The sequence below is a fragment of the Schistocerca nitens genome, chromosome 2 (genome assembly GCF_023898315.1).
Source record: "Schistocerca nitens isolate TAMUIC-IGC-003100 chromosome 2, iqSchNite1.1, whole genome shotgun sequence".
Lineage (NCBI taxonomy): Eukaryota > Metazoa > Arthropoda > Insecta > Orthoptera > Acrididae > Schistocerca > Schistocerca nitens.
Window position 1 is genome coordinate 3,911,978 of NC_064615.1, and position 19,871 is coordinate 3,931,848.

The 19,871-nt window shown below is 42.2% G+C and overlaps 1 protein-coding gene across 2 annotated transcripts in view; it reads left to right on the plus strand.

The window, feature by feature from the left end:
- Window positions 1–256: 256 nt before the first annotated feature.
- The window catches only part of LOC126235666 (ATP-binding cassette subfamily C member 4-like), a 297,379-nt gene continuing 277,764 nt past the window's right edge, over window positions 257–19,871 (plus strand). For both annotated transcript variants that reach the window (XR_007544798.1, XM_049944389.1), the window contains exon 1: window positions 257–367. Coding sequence is in view for 1 of the 2 variants with exons in the window: in XM_049944389.1 (XP_049800346.1) it covers window positions 294–367 (74 nt within the window). In the remaining variant the exon portion in view is untranslated. The remainder of the gene's footprint in view (window positions 368–19,871) is intronic.

Consider the following 19,871-nt stretch of genomic DNA (forward strand, 5'->3'; position numbering starts at 1 on the left):
TTCTGTAGCTGGGCGCCGTGCGAACCACCGATTTCTGCTGACACTGCAGTCTGTTGTGCGTGTAGCATGAGAAGTGGCAGTTGCAGCAGCTGCTGCATTGTTCGTATGGCGCGGCGGTGCGGCGCAGCACGCAGCGGCAGACTGGGGTCAACAGCGGCCGAGCAGTCGGTTTGCTGGTGGGGCGGGGAGGGGGGGAGGACCGCCCTGGCCATGTGGCCTGAGTCAGCAGAAGCGCGCGCGCCCCTCAGTCTGCTGTGGCGTCTGCCGCCGGTCAGTGAGTGAGTGCCGGTGCTATGGATACGACGAGGCGCAAGTCCAACCCCAACCCGCGGACCACCGCAAATCCCGTCTCGGTGCTGTTTTTCTGGTAAGTGACACCCTCTGCTCGTATCGGTATTTCTGATTGCACAGTTCTGGGAAGTGTAAAACCCCATTACATTGTCGTCGAATATCCAGAAGTAGAATTTTTTGGGAAGATCATGCAGACACCTGTTTAGTTTACTGTTTGCCTCATTTCAGAGGTGTTCGTCGTATTTAAGAAACGTACATCTCTAACAGCTTTTGTAATCTAGGTCTGTGCACTGGCTAGCTACCTAAGGTGGACCAAGTAAATAAGTATGTTTACAGGACCAGCTGCACAACAGTGCAGTAAACAGGGTGTAATACATTATTAATAGATGCTATGGATCTAAGTACAGCAATACAAAGGAAGCTATCAAACTAAGTAATGTTAAAGAAAAACATTGGAGACAGGAAAAGGTGTCGGTAATTAACTTTCTGTTTAGAATGCTGCAATGTTGTTTTCGGAGTCTAACGCTACACTAGTCGCTAATGACGTGAGGACTGTCACTTGAAGTCCTCATAACTTGGAAGTGCATCGGCCTACCTTAACGATACTTTACACGAGAGATGTATGGTTTTAAGTGTAATAAACTAAACGTTACACTGAACTAGAGCTATAGAAAATATCATTAAGATGAACAAAACACAACCACGGGGAGGAGAGAAACAGAGAGAAATTCCCTTTTCTAACTACCCAGCACTGGCGCCTTGAAATGCTCCTAACATCAAAGCTCCAACTGATAAACTTGGTACTAGGGGTGCCGGTTCGGAAGAATTTTTTGCTACGGCAGCCATGAGGGGGGTTGTAGACTCTGCAACTGTGACGTACTTGTAGTTCCTCGTAACATTAATACTTATAGGATCTGGACAGAAATCATTAGCAGCCGCAGCTGTATACGGGCACTGATAACCCTTTGGTCTTGTAAGATACCTCTTACTCTGTAAGCTAACATGAAACTCTAAATTTTGTCCAGTAAATAATTTAAGAAATTAGGTTTCATCAAATAGAGCTACATGAACTTCTTGCGCCTAGTTCTCTCAATACTCAAATAGAGGGCGAAAAAATAACGTTGTGGAACCGCATTCCATTTTTCGGAGTTTATCGACCATGTATGTACATAATATGCATCAAAATCGTCGGAGGCTTATCCATTGCCCAACATAAGTTTTCTGAATTTAACTTGCACTTTCGTTTGACGAATAGTAAGTTAAACACCGGTATGGCAAAGTGCATTTACATATGGCGCGAACGTAAACATTAGCCACGATAGAGGTCAACCTGCTATCAAAACCTTTGACTCGTATTCGTTATCTTCGCCAACTCTCAACCAAATTGTCACATTTCAGCCAAATCTAGATCTCAGGCTGCATTATAAATCAGTGTCATCGCAGCCAGCATTTCGGCGACGGAAAGCGTGAGGGGATGGGGAGACAAGGGTCTGTATCACTCTAGCCCAACACATCTGTGTATGTATGTAGCAGGCTGTTTCCACCTTTACTCTGCAGTTCAATCAAACCAGCGAGACACTGCCAGAGCTCATTCGATAACTTTTTTCCACACAGCCATTAGTCGCCTTTCGTTGGGCTCTTGGTAAGACCTTAAGAAATCCTTTTTGCAGCTGGGCTCCGATGGCGCCCTAACATGCGGCTTGTTTTGCTTGGGCCCTAAATAGGCATTGGATGCTGCAGTAAGCCAAACTCATCCGGAGCGGTTCAGATCCCCTTCTGGCCAGTCAGATTTGTTTTCCGTGGCTTCTGTAAACAGCTCTGAAAAGGAGGCAGATTTTCTTCTCCAGTGTGACACGGTCATCGACCGAGCGTCTGTTGCTTATCTTCCAGTTTGTAACGATTGTTGCGAATCTAAAGAAGGTGCATGTAGTACAAAATCTAAACGAGCTAGTTGCTTGTTGATAAATTAGTCGCAAACCTGTGGGTATCCGCTTTCTTCCTGCCTGCTAATATTTTGTTCTCCACTTGAAGCAATTGGTTCTGCACAATAGAAAAAACACAGCTTTGGAGAATCAAAACTAGTTTCCTGGGCTTGAAACATATGAGCCAAAGAGATTAGTAATTACTTTGAGATGACCCTGCAGAAATACTATCGTGTTTTGTATCATACTAAGTTGTTCACAGCCGGAAATGTAGCGATGTATCTGTAATGCCACTTGTTTGGAATTTTGACTGCAACAAGTGACAATGTGGCAAGGCAAGCTTCACAGATGACGCCCACCTTTTTGCCGATGGAATCCCTTGGCAAAAAGGAAGCTGACGTAAGAAAGTTAAGAAAAAATGCAGTCGCAAAATTTTGCATGGTGCTAGGATTGTATCTCCTGAACACCGTACTAAAAATCCTGACCAGTGTGATATGAGCGTTGGAATGGGGGTGGGTTTAAATGTCATTTTGTTTTTATCGAATGACACACGCACTGCGGCTTCTAGCGAAAATGTGTCCAGTATAAAATTAAATTGCATAAATATCCTACAAAAAAGATCATTCCTTTTTACTCTAAGTCTAACGCAGAAGACGGAAAAATCGCTGATAATTGAACATATTCCAACGGTGTAAAATTGTTCATCTATAAGTGGAGGGGGGGGTTAAAAAACATACTGTGTGTACCAAGTATAACTGCAGTAGAGCCATATTAAGGGATTAAATGTGTTCTGGGGGTGTAACGGGGTGGAGAGAGAGATATGTGGGGTAGAAATCCGAAGGGAAGGCAGCTAGCTGGATTTGCTCATGCTTTTCCATCCTTCATAGGTCTGCGGACTAAAGGTAGTGCAAGTGATTCCCCACGGTGTCGCAAGAAGCAACTACAGGGTGTCTCAGGAAGCTGTGCGGTCCCTACACTGTGCGCCTAATGAAGCATTGGCGACGCAGTGTGCAGGCAAGCTTCTGGAAGGTTTATTTAATGCAAAATGCTTTACCACTACATGGAATGCAGATGTTGTTGTTGTTGTGGTCTTCAGTCCTGAGACTGGTTTGATGCAGCTCTCCATGCTACTCTATCCTGTGCAAGCTTCATCTCCCAGTACCTACTGCAACCTACATCCTTCTGAATCTGCTTAGTGTATTCATCTCTTGGTCTCCCTCTACGATTTTTACCCTCCACGCTGCCCTCCAATGCTAAATTTGTGATCCCTTGATGCCTCAAAACATGTCCTACCAACCGATCCCTTCTTCTAGTCAAGTTGTGCCACAAACTCCTCTTCTCCCCAATCCTATTCAATACCTCCTCATTAGTTACGTGATCTACCCACCTTATCTTCAGCATTCTTCTGTAGCACCACATTTCGAAAGCTTCTACTCTCTTCTTGTCCAAACTGGTTATCGTCCATGTTTCACTTCCATACATGGCTACACTCCATACAAATACTTTCAGAAACGACTTCCTGACACTTAAATCTATACTCGATGTTAACAAATTTCTCTTCTTCAGAAACGATTTCCTTGCCATTGCCAGTCTACATTTTATATCCTCTCTACTTCGACAATCATCAGTTATTTTACTCCCTAAATAGCAAAACTCCTTTACTACTTTAAGTGTCTCATTTCCTAATCTAATCCCCTCAGCATAACCCGATTTAATCTGACTACATTCCATTATCCTCATTTTGCTTTTGTTGATGTTCATCTTATATCCTCCTTTCAAGACACTGTCCATTCCGTTCAACTGCTCTTCCAAGTCCTTTGCTGTCTCTGACAGAATTACAATGTCATCGGCGAACCTCAAAGTTTTTACTTCTTTTCCATGAATTTTAATACCTACTCCGAATTTTTCTTTTGTTTCCTTTACTGTTTGCTTAATATACAGATTGAATAACATCGGGGAGAGGCTACAACCCTGTCTCACTCCTTTCCCAACCACTGCTTCCCTTTCATGCCCCTCGACTCTTATAACTGCCATCTGGTTTCTGTACAAATTGTAAATAGCCTTTCGCTCCCTGTATTTTACCCCTGCCACCTTCGGAATTTGAAAGAGAGTATTCCAGTCAACATTGTCAAAAGCTTTCTCTAAGTCTACAAATGCTAGAAACGTAGGTTTGCCTTTTCTTAATCTTTCTTCTAAGATAAGTCGTAAGGTTAGTATTGCCTCACGTGTTCCAACATTTCTACGGAATCCAAACTGATCTTCCCCGAGGTCCGCTTCTACCAGTTTTTCCATTCGTCTGTAAAGAATCCGCGTTAGTATTTTGCAGCTGTGACTTATTAAACTGATAGTTCGGTAATTTTCACATCTGTCAACACCTGCTTTCTTTGGTATTGGAATTATTCTTCTTGAAGTCTGTGGGTATTTCTCCTGTCTCATACATCTTGCTCACCAGATGGTAGAGTTTTGTCATGACTGGCTCTCCCAAGGCCATCAGTAGTTCTAATGGAATGTTGTCTACTCCCGGGGCCTTGTTTCGACTCAGGTCTTTCAGTGCTCTTTCAAACTCTTCACGCAGTATCGTATCTCCCATTTCATCTTCATCTACATCCTCTTCTATTTCCATAATACTGTCCTCAAGTACATCTCCCTTGTATAAACCCTCTATATACTCCTTCCACCTTTCTGCCTTCCCTTCTTTGCTTAGAACTGGGTTGCCATCTGAGCTCTTGATATTCATACAAATGGTTCTCTTCTCTCCAAAGGTCTCTTTAATTTTCCTGTAGGCAGTATCTATCTTACCCCTAGTGAGACAAGCCTCTACATCCTTAAATTTGTCCTCTAGCCATCCCTGCTTAGCCATTTTGCACTTCCTGTCGATTTCATTTTTGAGACGTTTGTATTCCCTTTTGCCTGCTTCATTTACTGCATTTTTATATTTTCTCCTTTCATCAATTAAATTCAATATTTCTTCTGTTACCCAAGGATTTCTATTAGCCCTCGTCTTTTTACCTACTTGATCCTCTGCTGCCTTCACTACTTCATCCCTCAGAGCTACCCATTCTTCTTCTACTGTATTTCATTCCCCCATTCCTGTCAATTGTTCCCTTATGCTCTCCCTGAAACTCTCTACAACCTCTGGTTCTTTCAGTTTATCCAGGTCCCATCTCCTTAAATTCCCACCTTTTTGCAGTTTCTTCAGTTTCAATCTGCAGTTCATAACCAATAGATTGTGGTCAGAATCCACATCTGCCCCTGGAAATGTCTTACAATTTTAAACCTGGTTCCTAAATCTCTGTCTTACCATTATATAATCTATCTGATACCTATTAGTATCTCCAGGATTCTTCCAGGTATACAACCTTCTTTTATGATTCTTGAACCAAGTGTTAGCTATGATTAAGTTATGCTCTGTGCAAAATTCTACAAGGCGGTTTCCTCTTTCATTTCTTCCCCACACTCCATATTCACCTACTATGTTTCCTTCTCTCCCTTTTCCTACTGACGAATTCCAGTCACCCATGACTATTAAATTTTCGTCTCCCTTCACTACCTGAATAATTTCTTTTATCTCGTCATACATTTCATCAATTTCTTCATCTGCAGAGCTAGTTGGCATATAAACTTGTACTACTGTAGTAGGCATGGGCTTCGTGTCTATCTTGGCCACAATAATGCGTTCACTATGCTGTTTGTAGTAGCTAACCCGCACTCCTATTTTTTTATTCATTATTAAACCTACTCCTGCATTACCCCTATTTGATTTTGTATTTATAACCCTGTAATCACCTGACCAAAAGTCTTGTTCCTCCTGCCACCGAACTTCACTAATTCCCACTATATCTAACTTTAACCTATCCATTTCCCTTTTTAAATTTTCTAACCTACCTGCCCGATTAAGGGATCTGACATTCCACGCTCCGATTCGTAGAATGCCAGTTTTCTTTCTCCTGATAACGACGTCCTCTTGAGTAGTCCCCGCCCGGAGATCCCAATGGGGGACTATTTTACCTCCGGAATATTTTACCCAAGAGGACGCCATCATCATTTAATCATACAGTAAAGCTGCATGTCCTCGGGAAAAATTACGGCTGTAGTTTCCCCTTGCTTTCAGCCGTTCGCAGTACCAGCACAGCAAGGCCGTTTTGGTTAATGTTACAAGGCCAGATCAGTCAATCATCCAGACTGTTGCCCCTGCAACTACTGAAAAGGCTGCTGCCCCTCTTCAGGAACCACATGTTTGTCTGGCCTCTCAACAGATACCCCTCCGTTGTGGTTGCACCTACGGTACGGCCATCTGTATCGCTGAGGCACGCAAGCCTCCCCACCAACGGCAAGGTCCATGGTTCATGGGGGAAGGGAATGCAGATATGACTTACTAATAACACTAATGCATGTAATGCATATGGACAGAATCTACATTATCTGCACACAGTTCTACACTGCTAGAGGATAAATTTAGTCTTCTCGAACGGCAGCTGTAGCGAGTGACTTCCGGAAATGGCGACTTTCCCCACCAATAGTGCTGCTCGCTTTTCGGTTTACAGACAATACCTCCCTAGCATTTCTTTAAAGTTCAATTATGTGAGTAGACAAAATAGTAACTGAGCTCGTGTTTATGTAGTGAAATTGTTTTCATTTTGAGTACTTATTTGCTGTTATGCGTAAAAACTCAACTGCTGGAACTGTAGACTGTCTACCACATCGAAGAGCCTCTTCAAAGTGTAACTTGCTGTCAGTATCTATTCGACAATGTCTGCTTCATTACCTCCACTTTCACTGGCTGGAATATTTTTACAGCATGATAGGTATCAATTGCATCACCCCATTCTCAACTCTCCCGAAATCTGAAAAGGTCCAAAGGCTTAAATTTTCTATCTGCAACAAAAGTAGGTCACCTAGGTGTCATAGAACTTCTTATATTTCAACAAATGGAGCAATGCATTACAATAGATCAGTTCTGGACTTGATCAATCCCATTGTCAGACATATTCACACCCATCTCGGAAGATGTGAAAGAAGTGCAGTAACTTCTGGTCATTCACTAATTCACCACCACTGACACAAAAACAGCAGCAGGGTGCAACATTTAACAGTCAAATGCCTCGTCCCCTCCCCCTCCCCCTCCCCCTCCCCCTCCCCCTCCCCCTCCCCCTCCCCCTCCCCCTCCCCCTCCCCCCTCCCCCTCCCCCTCCACCCTTCCCCCAATTACAAAGGTCACTGACCTCATCACATTTACAAATTACACAGGAATGTAATTTACACAATAGCTTACTTAACTGCAGATACGTACTCACCCAATAAACTGAAAATAAGTCCACTATATTAACACGAGCTTGGTAGATATAGCCTGCCTGTAAACTGAAAAGCGAGCAATGCTATTGGTGGGAAGTTGTCTTTTCCAGGAAAACATTACTGCCGTACAGGACTGACAATCCATTTCTTCTCTAGCAGTGTTGAACTGCGTGAAGAGATTTGCGTAGACTCTGTCCATATGCGTTACCTGCATTAGTGTTATTAGTAACGCATGTCTGCATTCCATGTAGTGTTAACGCATTTTGTGCTAAATAAACACTCTGCAGGCATGTCGGCACACAGTCTCCAGTGATTCACAAGGTTCGCTGCGAGCAGTCCGTATAATTTCGTGAAATATCTGCATCTACATGGATACTCTGCAAACCACATTTAAGTGCCTGGCAGACGGCCCATTGAGCCACCTTCACAATCCTCCATTATTCCAATCTCGTATAGCGCGCGGAAAGAATGAACACCCATCTTTCCGCGCGAGCTCTGATTTCCTTTATTTTATCGTGGTGATCGTTCTCCCTACGTAGGTCGGTGTCAACAAAATATTTTCGCATTCGGAGGAGAAAATTGGTGATTGGATTTTCGTGAGAAGATTCCGTCGCAACGAGAAACTCCTTTCTTTTAACGATTTCCAGCCCAAATCCTGTATCATTTCTGTGACACTCTCTCCCATATTTCATGATAATACAGAACGTGCTGCCGTTCTTTGAACTTTTTCGATGTATTCCGTGAGTCCTACCTCGTAAGGATCCCACACCGCGCAGCATTATTCTAAAAGAGGACGGACAAGCGTAGTGTAGGCAGTCTCCTTAGTAGGTCTGTTACATTTTCTAAGTATCCTGCCAATAAAGCTCAGCCTATGGTTAGCCTTCCCCCCAACATTTTCTGTGTGTTCTCTCCAATTTAAGTTGTTCGTAATTGTAATACCTACGTATTTCGTTGAATTTACGGCTTTTAGATTAGACTTATTTATTGTGTAACCGAAGTTTAACGAATTCCTTTTAGCAGTCATGTGTATGACCTCTCACTCGTCGTAGTTGCTTCTTGTGACGTAGAGGCGAGTCACCGCCTCGACCTGCAGCCTGCAGACCTATGGAGAAGCGCATGACAACATGGCGACCTGCCTTCCCAGGCGCTTCTGCTCCACACCTCACCCCTCCTCCACTCTTACACCCCCAGGACACGATTTATCCCTTAATATGGCTCTGCTCCACTTAGACGTGGTAAATACATTTAATATTAACTTTTAATTCCATTTTAAGATAAAAATTTTATACCGTTAGAACAATAGTTTTAATAATCTGCGATTTTTCCATCCCTCGCACTCGGTATCTATTACCGCCAGAGAAAAAATATTCTTTTTTTTTGTACGAAATTTAATGTAATTTTTGTCTGAGAAGTCGTGGTTTTATAGTTGCTAGAGGATAAATATAAGACCGTGACCTTTAACCCCCCCCCCACCCTTCCTGTTAGGATTGTAGTATGCTATGCAAAAGTTTGGGACTACACGATTTTCTCCGGTAGTAGACCTTTCTTGGTCTTCGTGTACTGGTATAACAGTGGAAATTTGATTGTCATTAGAAATTGTCTTGTTTGAATGCAGTTAATGTTCAGTTTGATGCATCGCTCCATAATTACTCTTTTGCAATATGGATTACTCTTTAGCAGGGAACAGGTATTAAACATCTCAAGATTGAATTATAAGCACTTCTTGACGTCGCATTTGCGCTGTCTACCCGTTGTCTATTGATTGTACTTATTGTACTGGCGGAAAAGAATTACTAAGACTGTTTGTCGTGAAGCTTTAGTTCACGACTGTTTTTCTATCTTGAACCTTGTTTACCTTCCAAAACGTTTCACGAAAACCGATCAACTCAGTGGCAGTGTATGAGTAATCCTTCCACCCGCCGAAAAAAAAAGGCGTGTACCCGAAATGAAAGTAATGAAACGGCAATGGAAATTAGTGTATGTCGCAAATATCTTCAATTAATGACGGTTTCTTGCCAGAGAGACGTCAAAGTACAACCACGTTGGTCTCTCCCACATCCAAGAAGTTTACCGTGAGGCAGCGTTGGAGTTTTGCGCTGTCAGCCTTCAGACGCAGCGCAAGAACCCCGTACCTCACTGCCGCCCCGCTGATCGACTTTGCCGAAACCTGTCCAGTCATCGCGACGAGTTACTGATTGAGCAGTCGCGCTTCAATACTGCACGACAAATATTGCGTTGGTAGTGCGAATAGCTTCATTTTCCGTGACCCAGTTTGTCTGGTCCGCGAACGGTGACGAAGTGCAGTTAAATCTACAGGCCACTGAAAAGTCTTACAGAAGTAGGAAACGCGGTTGGCGGTTCTGGTCGCTAGATGGCGTTTCCCCTTCCTTCCACTAAGAGTAATTTTCAGTAGCACTCTGAAAACAAAGGACAGCTTTCATTTTCTTCCTGATCGTCTTTCCCTCTCCCTCCTCCCACCCCTCAGGATATGTAAATGAATTTTTGATGAAATCTTAAGTTATACGAAATATTACCGTCTTCAAGCAGCGATTCGGCAAGTTACGTACTCGTGATGTGCCTGAGCCTTGATAAATTGGGGCCTGTGCGAGATGCGAATGAGAGAAGGTATTCACATATCAAAGACGAGTGTTTGTCCTTTACATCCGGAGGGAGAGGAAAAGTTAGGAGGGCAGGACTGTTTATTTCCGTGTGTGATGTTAGTGTTTCAGTGCTAATATCTCATGAATGTAGCCACCATGTTGGGCCTGTTGGTAATCGTTCGTCGTGTGTTGTTTTGGATTTTTAGTGGGAAGGGTTCTGGTTAGGTGTGGATAGTGTTTGACATAAGTATTATAGTGGTGAGTGAATCGTCAGGTTAAGATCTCGAAGAATGTACGGATAGTGTTTCCCATAATTATTACAACAGCTTCTGCGGAGATGAGGTGCCAGTGGATGGAAGTCAAGGTGTTTAGTTGTAGGAGCTGTTTTGAGATTGGCCGGCAGGAGTGGCCGAGCGGTTCTAGGCGCTTCAGTCTGGAACCGCGCGAACGCTACGGTCGCAGGTTCGAATCCTGTAGATGTGGTTTCGCCGAGAAAGCCTGGATTCTCGAACTTCGCTTTGTTTTCAAAATTAATTTTGTTGGAGAGAATGGTGAAATATGTAATCGAGGGAAGTCGGAAAATACTGAAAAAAACTTGTTGAATATGATTTCCAATGTCGTCCGTATGGAATTATTTCCTCTGGCAAACGTTAGCGCGACGCAGAGGTGACTGAAATACATCTGGCGGGTGGCATAAAATCTCCCACATGTGTAAGGTTGAAAGTGGAATTCCGCTAGAACAATTACGAATGACCGGCGACGACAGCGCGCACAAACTAAATGGGTCAGGGTCGACTTTAAAGGAAATCGATGGCAAAGCCAAGAGCGACCTTTCATGTGACGTCTCTTCCGCAAGTCATATCGTTTTCGTCACGATGTGCTTCCTTAAGGAACTAACAGAAGTTACTTGAGCTTTACTGACTTCTAGAAAACACCATTGGATATATTATTGCAGAGACAACGTATTCATCTTACATTCCGAGAGAAACAACGCCAAAGTAGTTATAAAATTTTTCACTTATCAGTGCAATTCCTTTCCATGGCTCAGTAATCTCCATTGACTTTAAATGCCATGTATGTGTGATAAAAGTTCGTCAGAAATGGTGCCCATGAGCTGTTGTTCATAAATAAATAAAAATAAATGAGAATTAAGGGTGAAGAACTTTTAATCCAGTTCCTGCTTCAGCGGTATATGGAGCAGTCTCTGAGAAATAACAGGTTGTCATGCCGTATCCCTTCTGGCCTGAAGAAACCTAAAGAATCACTGAAAAATTTGGCAACAGTGGAATGATTTACTCGGGCGAGTATGTAACACTAAGAGCAAACGATTTGCCGTCTTTCATAGTACCAACTACAGCACTACACACGCACTGCTTCGATGCATTTGTGGTTTCAATAGAAATCCGAATGTTGTCGTGCTTAAGTGTATTCCGAATATTAAGTTACCTCCTGAAAACTGTTGCATAGTGTTTTCGCGCGGTGTAGTTTCGTCTAGTCCCATTTTGTGTATTTTTTTCTAAAACTACACGAAGCTGCAATTTCCACATCAGCGTGTCGGAATCTACTAATGCTTTACAAGGGAACCGTAGGAACTTGCCTTAGCAGATTTGCTTCATACTGACTGGGTATGTAGGGGGCACGACTAGGAGTTTAGAGTACGTGGAATTTATAACCGCTCAGAGTCCGAAGCCGAGCGAGTAAATGCATAATTCCTTAAGTGCGATGTCTGTCTAAACAAATCCCACTGCCGGTGCATATTATTTTATTCCCACGTCATTCTGGCAGATTTATTGTGACTGTGCAAGTTCTTAGTATTTAATGAATCATTTACTTTCATATCTTTATGTCGTAAAAAGGTGGACAAATGTTTCCCTTAAGGAGACTGGATACAAAACCAGGAGACACAAGAGCTTTCAGTCAATTATTATAGCCATTTTATTTATAATATTGTATCTACATTTGTGAAAAGTATAATCTGTAAACCTATGGAGCACTGCACGAATGCACGAAAGCGGTTAATACTGATCACAGAAACATGGAAAAGGATAATTTTTGTGACACATACCGTTGTGGAAGCCGAATTTTTGCGTAAGCATGGTTCTTTTTGTGTGTGTATTGCAAAACAAACTTTGTTTATATTTACAAACAGTTCTCCGTCATCTCAGTTTCGTCGCGCACCATGCTTATCTGTTGTTAGAATTAGGGCAATGAAAAAACAAGTACCGGAAGCGTGATTCAATCCAGAAACTTCGCGTTTATGAAACTAAGCGCTTACCCGCTTGGCTACGGACTTCTTGAATGCTATAAACCGTAGGTGGTTTTAGACACGTCTAGATTTCAACCTCGATTTTTCAGAAAACTAAGAGTTCTCTCTCCCGGTTTACATACGTTGGGGTGCTCACACACCCTGTCAATATGAATAAAATTGGCGAGTGGGAGTTCGTACGGTTCCCTTGTAAGCACAGGTCTTTGAAAAATGTATCACAACCCGATCGTTTCCCAACATTGCTTTTTGTAATAAGTTTCTATTTTAACTCATTTATTCTTGAACCTCTCCTTACGCCGCGTGGTATTAGCGTTCTGCAAGTCATAGTTTTTCGTCGCAGAAAGTCTTTTTCGCGCACCAAACAAAATAACTTTTAAAATCAGTTCTCGTTAAAATATGCTGTTTTAATATAAATATTTTCTTACAAAATAAACATAAGCACAAAAGTTAAAAGTGCTTGTATAGGTGTGTTTTACGAAGTGTAATCTTTCTGCTTATCTCTAAAAGTGTGGAGAAATATAAGCATTTTGCTTAGAAATCTGGACTTGTGTTAAAACGATGCGATAGTGTCACAGATTTTACTGCGGGAAGCGTTTAGCGAGTTGACGCTTCCAGACGTCTAAAGACTAGTTTGGTGTCCACCATGTATGTAAATTCCAAGCAGCTTACTGCATACGTCCCTTATCACCTAAATGTTTCACCACCCTCTCTTCCTTCTATTACCAGGTAGACAATTCCTTGATGGCTCAGAATGTCTCCCATTAAACGATCCCTTTTTAGTCAAGTTGCCCCATGAAGTTTTCTCAACGAGAAAAGTCAGTACCTCATCTTGGTTACAAGATCCACCTAATCTTCGGCAGCACATTTCAAAAGTTACTGTTCCCTTCCACGTTTCACTTCTCTATAAGGACACTTTCTACACAAATGCACTCAGATGACTTCTACACTAAAATTTTTCTTTTAGAAATCCTTTTCTTCTAGTCTGCATTTTTTATCTTAAAACTTGTTTTCTTGGTACTATCCATTTCATTCAGCAGCTCTTCAGCCGCCTAACAGAATTCCAATGTGGTCGGCAAACAGCAAAGTTTTTATTTCCTCCTTTATTACGTATCCAAATTTAGCCTTGATTTGTCTGACAGCACAGATTGCATAACATCGGGGATAAAGTGCAATGCTGTCTCTCTCATCAGCTACAGAATACTAGTATGTTAAAGGATAATGGTCTTAGACATGGTATTATAAGTTTGTGAATGTGGTATAGAATTAAGAAGCCTGCATGTATAATTGCTATTAAAATATACGCTGAAATAACTTGACTGTTTTACGTCGCAAAAGTTGTTAGAAATTTGAAGATAGGGATAATTAAGAACTAAAACTCAAAGGTGATGAGAAGATAGTATGATTGAGAACATCAGCTTACATTAAGATGTGTACTAGCTGGCTTATGAAATACATCCGTATTGCTACCTGATAAGCAAAACTAACTGAAAAAAGTGTAAGCTCCTTATATTTTTTTATGATTCAGGTCGACACTCTGCACGTGTTTTCCCACGTTGGTATTATGCTCAATTGTGAAAAAACAAACTACAGTGCTGGAAAGATAGTACTTCATTCATCACCTCAAGTTCAGACTGTCAGAATGTGTTTCCTGTTTTCTTATTGCCCGTCGTTCCCTCTAACTGCACACGCTTTCTTAAAGTTCTGCGGGTGGCTTGTCTGAGAATGTTTCATCTCTAACAGTTGAAGTATAATTTTCATACAGCGTAAAATGTGTTCCACACAGCAGCTAGTCGTTAGCGCTTTAGGTCTAAATGCGTTTTTATTATTTCATTGGGCATTAGAAATTAAATTACTTATGGAACATATTTCGAGATATTACTGAAAGTGTTTTGTTTTCGGCTGCACGTGTCTGGCATCACGCGACTACTCAACGTTCTAAACTACGTGCACAATATCCCAACATTCACCAATTAAACTGACTCACACTCTCGTTTAGCCTCACTTGACATTAGCGACAACAGAGGCCTCGATGGTAAACGACGTGTAACGCTTCTGCTGTGCAGGAAGTAGGTACTACAGGCGTAACCGCGCTTTCTGTGTTGAGTATGATTCTGTGTTATTGTTGCTTTACCGTGTTTGCTAGACTTGGGTAGAACATCGTATTACAAAAAATTAAATTTGGTGCTTGTAATAGTGACGCAGCGAGATGCCCCACTTTCAGTGTTATGTTACAGAATAATAATCACTGAAAAGTGCAGACAGATCTAAGGATTTACCTCACGGAAGATAAGATAGGCGCCAGCATGGTTTTTACATTGTGGTAGCACCCTATGCAATGACCCGAATGGTGTGCGTTCTAGACACTGAATTAAGTCTCCGCAATTGTGCAAATAATCTGAACAATTTGCCTGAAGCATTCAGAATGCGATTTTCACTCTGTAGTGGAGTGTATGCTGATATGAAACTTCCTGGCAGATTTAAAACTGTGTGTCGGACCGAGTCTCGAACTCGGGACCTTTGCCTGCCAGCTCACACTCCGCTGCAGAGTGAAAATCGCATTCTGGAAACATCCCCCAGGCTGTGGCTAAGCCATGTCTCCACAATATCCTTTCTTCCAGGAGTGCTAGTTCTGCAAGGTTCGCAGGAGAGCTTATGTGAAGTTTGGAAGGTAGGAGACGAGATACTGGCGGAAATCAAGCTGTGAGTACGGGGCGTGAGTCGTGCTTGCCCGCGAAAGGCAAACGTCCCAAGTTCGAGTCTCGGTCCGTCACACAGTTTTAATCTGCCTCAAGCATTGTTTCACTTTCAGGTATTGAGAAAAAGTAGTGAAACTGATCGTCACTCATTCAGTACCGTCTTGTCGTTGATGCAATAAAATGGCAAAACTGACAGTAGCGGAAGAGTTCGTGGTCAGAGCGCATGTATCGACGGGACTAAAATTAGCGATTTCAAAATTGTGCTCGCTATTTACTTGCAATGCGAAAGTGGAAGACAAAGAACGAAGTGTTCGGATTAGAAAGGGTATAAGTTAGGGACGTTGTCTTTCGGCCCTACTGTGCAACCTACACATCGAAGCAGCTCTGAACAAAATAATAGGTTCAATAGTGGGATTAAAATTCAAGGTGAAAGGATATGAATGATCAGTTATAGATGAAATTGCTATCCTGAAAGTGGAGAATTATTAAAGGATGTACTGAATGGAATGAACAATCTAATGAGTACAGAATGTGGTGGACTAAGAATGAATCGAAGACAGACAAAAGTAATGAGTAGTAGTAGAAATGAGAAGAGCGAGAAACTAAATGTCAGGGAATTAGGAATTATGCTGGCTAGCGAGCAAAATGTCATGACGGACAGAGCAAGGTGGACATAAAAAGGAGACTACCACTGGCAGAAACGGCACTTCTAGCCAACAGAAATATATTAGTATTAAACATAGGCCTTAATTTGAGGAAGACCTTTATGAGAATGTATCTTTGGAGCACATCATTGTATGGTAGCGATACATGGTCTGTGGCAAAACGGGAACAGAAGAGGAATAACTTGCATGGTATTAGAGGGAGCTGTATAGGGTGGAAACTGTGGGGGAAGATTGAGATAGGAATACATCGAACAGATAACTGAGGACGCAGGTTACAATTATTGCTCTGTGAGACAGAGGTTGGCACAGGGGAGGAATTAGATTCGGGCCACATCAAACCAGTCAAACTGATGACTTAAAAAAGTAAACGTTAAGTAGTAACTACGCATCACTCGAAGAAGGAAGACTTCAGATATTTTGGTAGTTCTTATTAACGCTGTCAAACTAGTGCCTAACTTAATTGAGCTCTCCTCGGGCTATCAGTCGAGAAAGTCGTCTTGGAACCGCTAACCGGAGAAAATTTCATTAAGAAAATGCGTGAATTCTTCCTTTAAATATATTAGAAAGATACCTAAAATATGAGAAGTTTTAATTAGTTTACTCTCCAATCTGTTGTGATTTCTTGTGCTAGACACGTAAAATTCTTAGCAAAACCTTGATGTGAATTACTGTTAACATTCGTTTGAACTGGGACACCATTCTGATACAAGAGGTAAAGCTAGGACAAATCTAACCGTACCACATGATACATCATTCGAGATAAGCAGTGGAAATTGTTTAAAAGCTATAGACTTATTTTTCTTCGTAAATCGAATTTCTAAGAAGAATGGAGTAACAAAGATAGCCTTGATAAACACATGCAACTGGGTCACTTCTAGAAGGTGGAAACTGAGGGGAGAGAGTGGGAACAAAGAATGTAGGAGGCGGTGGGCAGCTAGCAGCTGAGAGACGATGATGTACAAAAGTTTCAGGAAAGAGCGAATGCTGTGAAACCCTTCAAAACGATTCCTTTGGGAGTCTGCTAATCACGCGCGAAAGGGTCGCTTAACAAAATAAATTGTGGCGTACTGTTGACGGCCTGTGATGCTTACCATTTCGGATTAACTGAAGATATGGAAGACTGAAAGAGGGGTTGCTTTCTTCGTCGCGGTTTCGCTCAGTGAGCGCGAGTCATTGGACGGCGCAATGAACGACGCGAGAAAAGCCTTGTAAATCGCGGACAGTTCTAAAGACCCCGTCAACGAGCAAACTTATGAAGTTCGCCCTTACCTAGCCGCGAATTTGTCAAACAAGCCCGTGTGAGTATAAAGTCTGCTACTTTAACCGCATTTTCAAGCAGATTGTGTTGCTGCGCGCGAGTGTTTTGACAGTAGTGAGAATCGCCACAAATGCAGAAAAAGTATTTCTGGCATTGACTTTATTGCTGTGTTTAAAGAATAGCAAGAAAAAAGACGCTGTTCCAGGGAATGGTTTAAAATGGGGGAGAAATACACGCATGAAAACGTGTTACTGGAAATGTTGCACGCACAACCTGATTATTACATCAACTTTTTGCAGATGGACAGCGGAACTTTTCATTAAGCTTTAACTTCGCCATAAGACTGAAAAAGACAAAAGTATGCGAAAATGAGTTCTCTACAGTGTCATCCAATGGCAGTTCCTTAAAAAATACAACATGGCAAGGTTTAGTCCACATCGTCCGTGGAAGAACTGTAGATATATTTTACCAAGGAAGATCGCCCAACAGCCCTACGTGTTGAGAAGTTATTTCATTTTGTTTTGATAACCAGTTTCTGCATTTCAGTATGTCATCTTCAGGCCCCATATGCACCTTATGTATAGACATTAAGATGTATCGATATTGACATGCTGGAGCCGTCAGTATCTGGATACCGTGAATTCGTTATGATAACAACTGTTAAGTCTTTGAAGAAATCATTGGAGCAACGAATTCGCGGTATCCAGCTACTGATGGCTCCAGTACGCCTGTATCGATACATCTGAATGTCAATACATGAAGACAACGTACTGAAATGCCTAAACTGGTTGTCAAAACAAAATGAAATAACTTCTCAAAACGTACTGCTGCTTGGCAGTTTTTTTGGTAAATGTCTGACCAGCCGCTGTGTCGCGTCCCCAATGGACCAACAGATGGGTTTTTATTTTATTGCACTATCGCTTGTGTTTTACGCGTAGAATATTTTTTCGTCCATAACCTTCTTTCTGCATGGCACTGTATAGTGCTATTTTGTTTTTATTCTTGATCGTAGTTCCCGCAATTGTGGAAACTCAAGATACTGTGCCATAAATTATAATAAAACTATTTTTCACTAAACATATGCGGTGAAACATCAAGACAAATGATTTCCACTATCTTGTCAAACTTTCCGTCAGTCAAAATTACACGCGCACACGTGAAACGCGATATGTGCTTGACGAACACGTCAAACAGAGCCTATCCCTCGCCGCTCACAGTACGCCGCATGGCAGCCCGCGGAATTCGCTTGTAGATGTATGTCGTCCTAAAGCTTCTGCATCTTTACTGATGTTACTCCAAATGTTTTATCTGCGGAGTCCTGCTTTCTTAGATTTGTTCGTAAAACTTTCATGCCCTCTTACAGGCAGCTTGTTGTCGACTTCTGTCTCTGAAGATACTTGTAGATCTGATTGGTTAATCTGTTACCCATTCACAATAAATTATTAAAGAATGTATGCTATTTATTGTTTTATTTTCTGTTAGAACATATTTCAACATTGCTTGTCAATATTTAGCAGTTGGCCTTTTTTACTGGACTCCGTATTGCAGTATTTGTCGTTCTGATTTGTAATGCAGTCCTAACCATTCAGTACTACAGACGTTCTGATTTCTCCACTGAAGTTCTCTACTTTAAGGTAGCTAGATAAGTATTTTTACTATAAACATCCCTCACAAGCTTCAACCGTCATGCGTATCCGTTCGTCTTATAGCATGTTCTTGTAAACAAGTTCCTTGAAATACATTTTTTCTCACTTCTCTGATTGACCAATGTTAATAAAAATTAAGATGTTCGTGATGTTGTTGTTATTATTATTAGCGTCACTGCAGACTTAACGAAGGTACGCGCATACGGAATACGCTCGCAGATGTGTGACTAGCTCGAAGACTTCTTAATTAACCCAGTACGTTGTCCTCGATGGCGATTGTTCATGGGAGGCAGGGGTAACATCAGGAGTGGCCCAGGAGAGCGTGACAGGACCGCTCTTGTTCTGTATACACAAAAATGCTCTGGCGGACAGGGTGGGCGGCAGTCTACGGCTGTCAGCTGATGATGCTGTGGCGCGCGGTAAGATGTCTTAAGTTGAGCGACCGCATGAGAATACAAGATGACTTGGACGAAATTTCTAACTGGTGTGATGAACGGCAGCTGGTTCTAAACGTGCGAAAACGTAAGTTAATGCTGATGAGTAGGAAAAACAAATCCTTAAAGTTCGGATACAGCTTTAGCAGTGTCCTGCTTGACAGTCGTGTAGTTAAAATATCTGAGCGTAAAGTTGCAAAGCGACATGAAATGGAACTAGCATGTGAGTACCGTGGTAGGAAAGGTGAAAGGTCGACTTGGGTTTATTGGGAGACTTTGAGGAAAGTGTGGTTCACCTGTAAAGGAGACCGCATAATAGGACGCTGGTGCGACCTGTTCGTGAGTACTGCTAGAGTGTTTGGGTGCCGCACAAGGTCAGCTTGAAGGAAGACGTCGAAGCAAATCAGGAGAGGATGCTAGATTTGTTACCGGTAGGTTCGATCAGCAAGCAAGAGTTACTGATACGCTTCGGGAGCTCAGGTGGGAATCCCTGGAGAGAAGACATTCATTTCGAAGAAGACTACTGAGAAAGTTTAGAGAACCGGCATTTGAAGCGGACTGCAGAAAGATTCTACTGCCGCCAACATACAGTTCGCGTAGGGAGCACTAAGATACGAGACATAGGGCTCATTCGGAGTCACGTAGACAATCGTTTTTCTCTCGCTCTGTCTGCCAGTGGAACAGGAAAGCAAATGACTAGTGGTAAAGAGTACCATCTGCCACGCATTGTACGGTCGTTTGCCGAGTATGTATGTAGATGTATTGATGCAGAAAAATGCGCAAGACTGGAAACTTGTATAA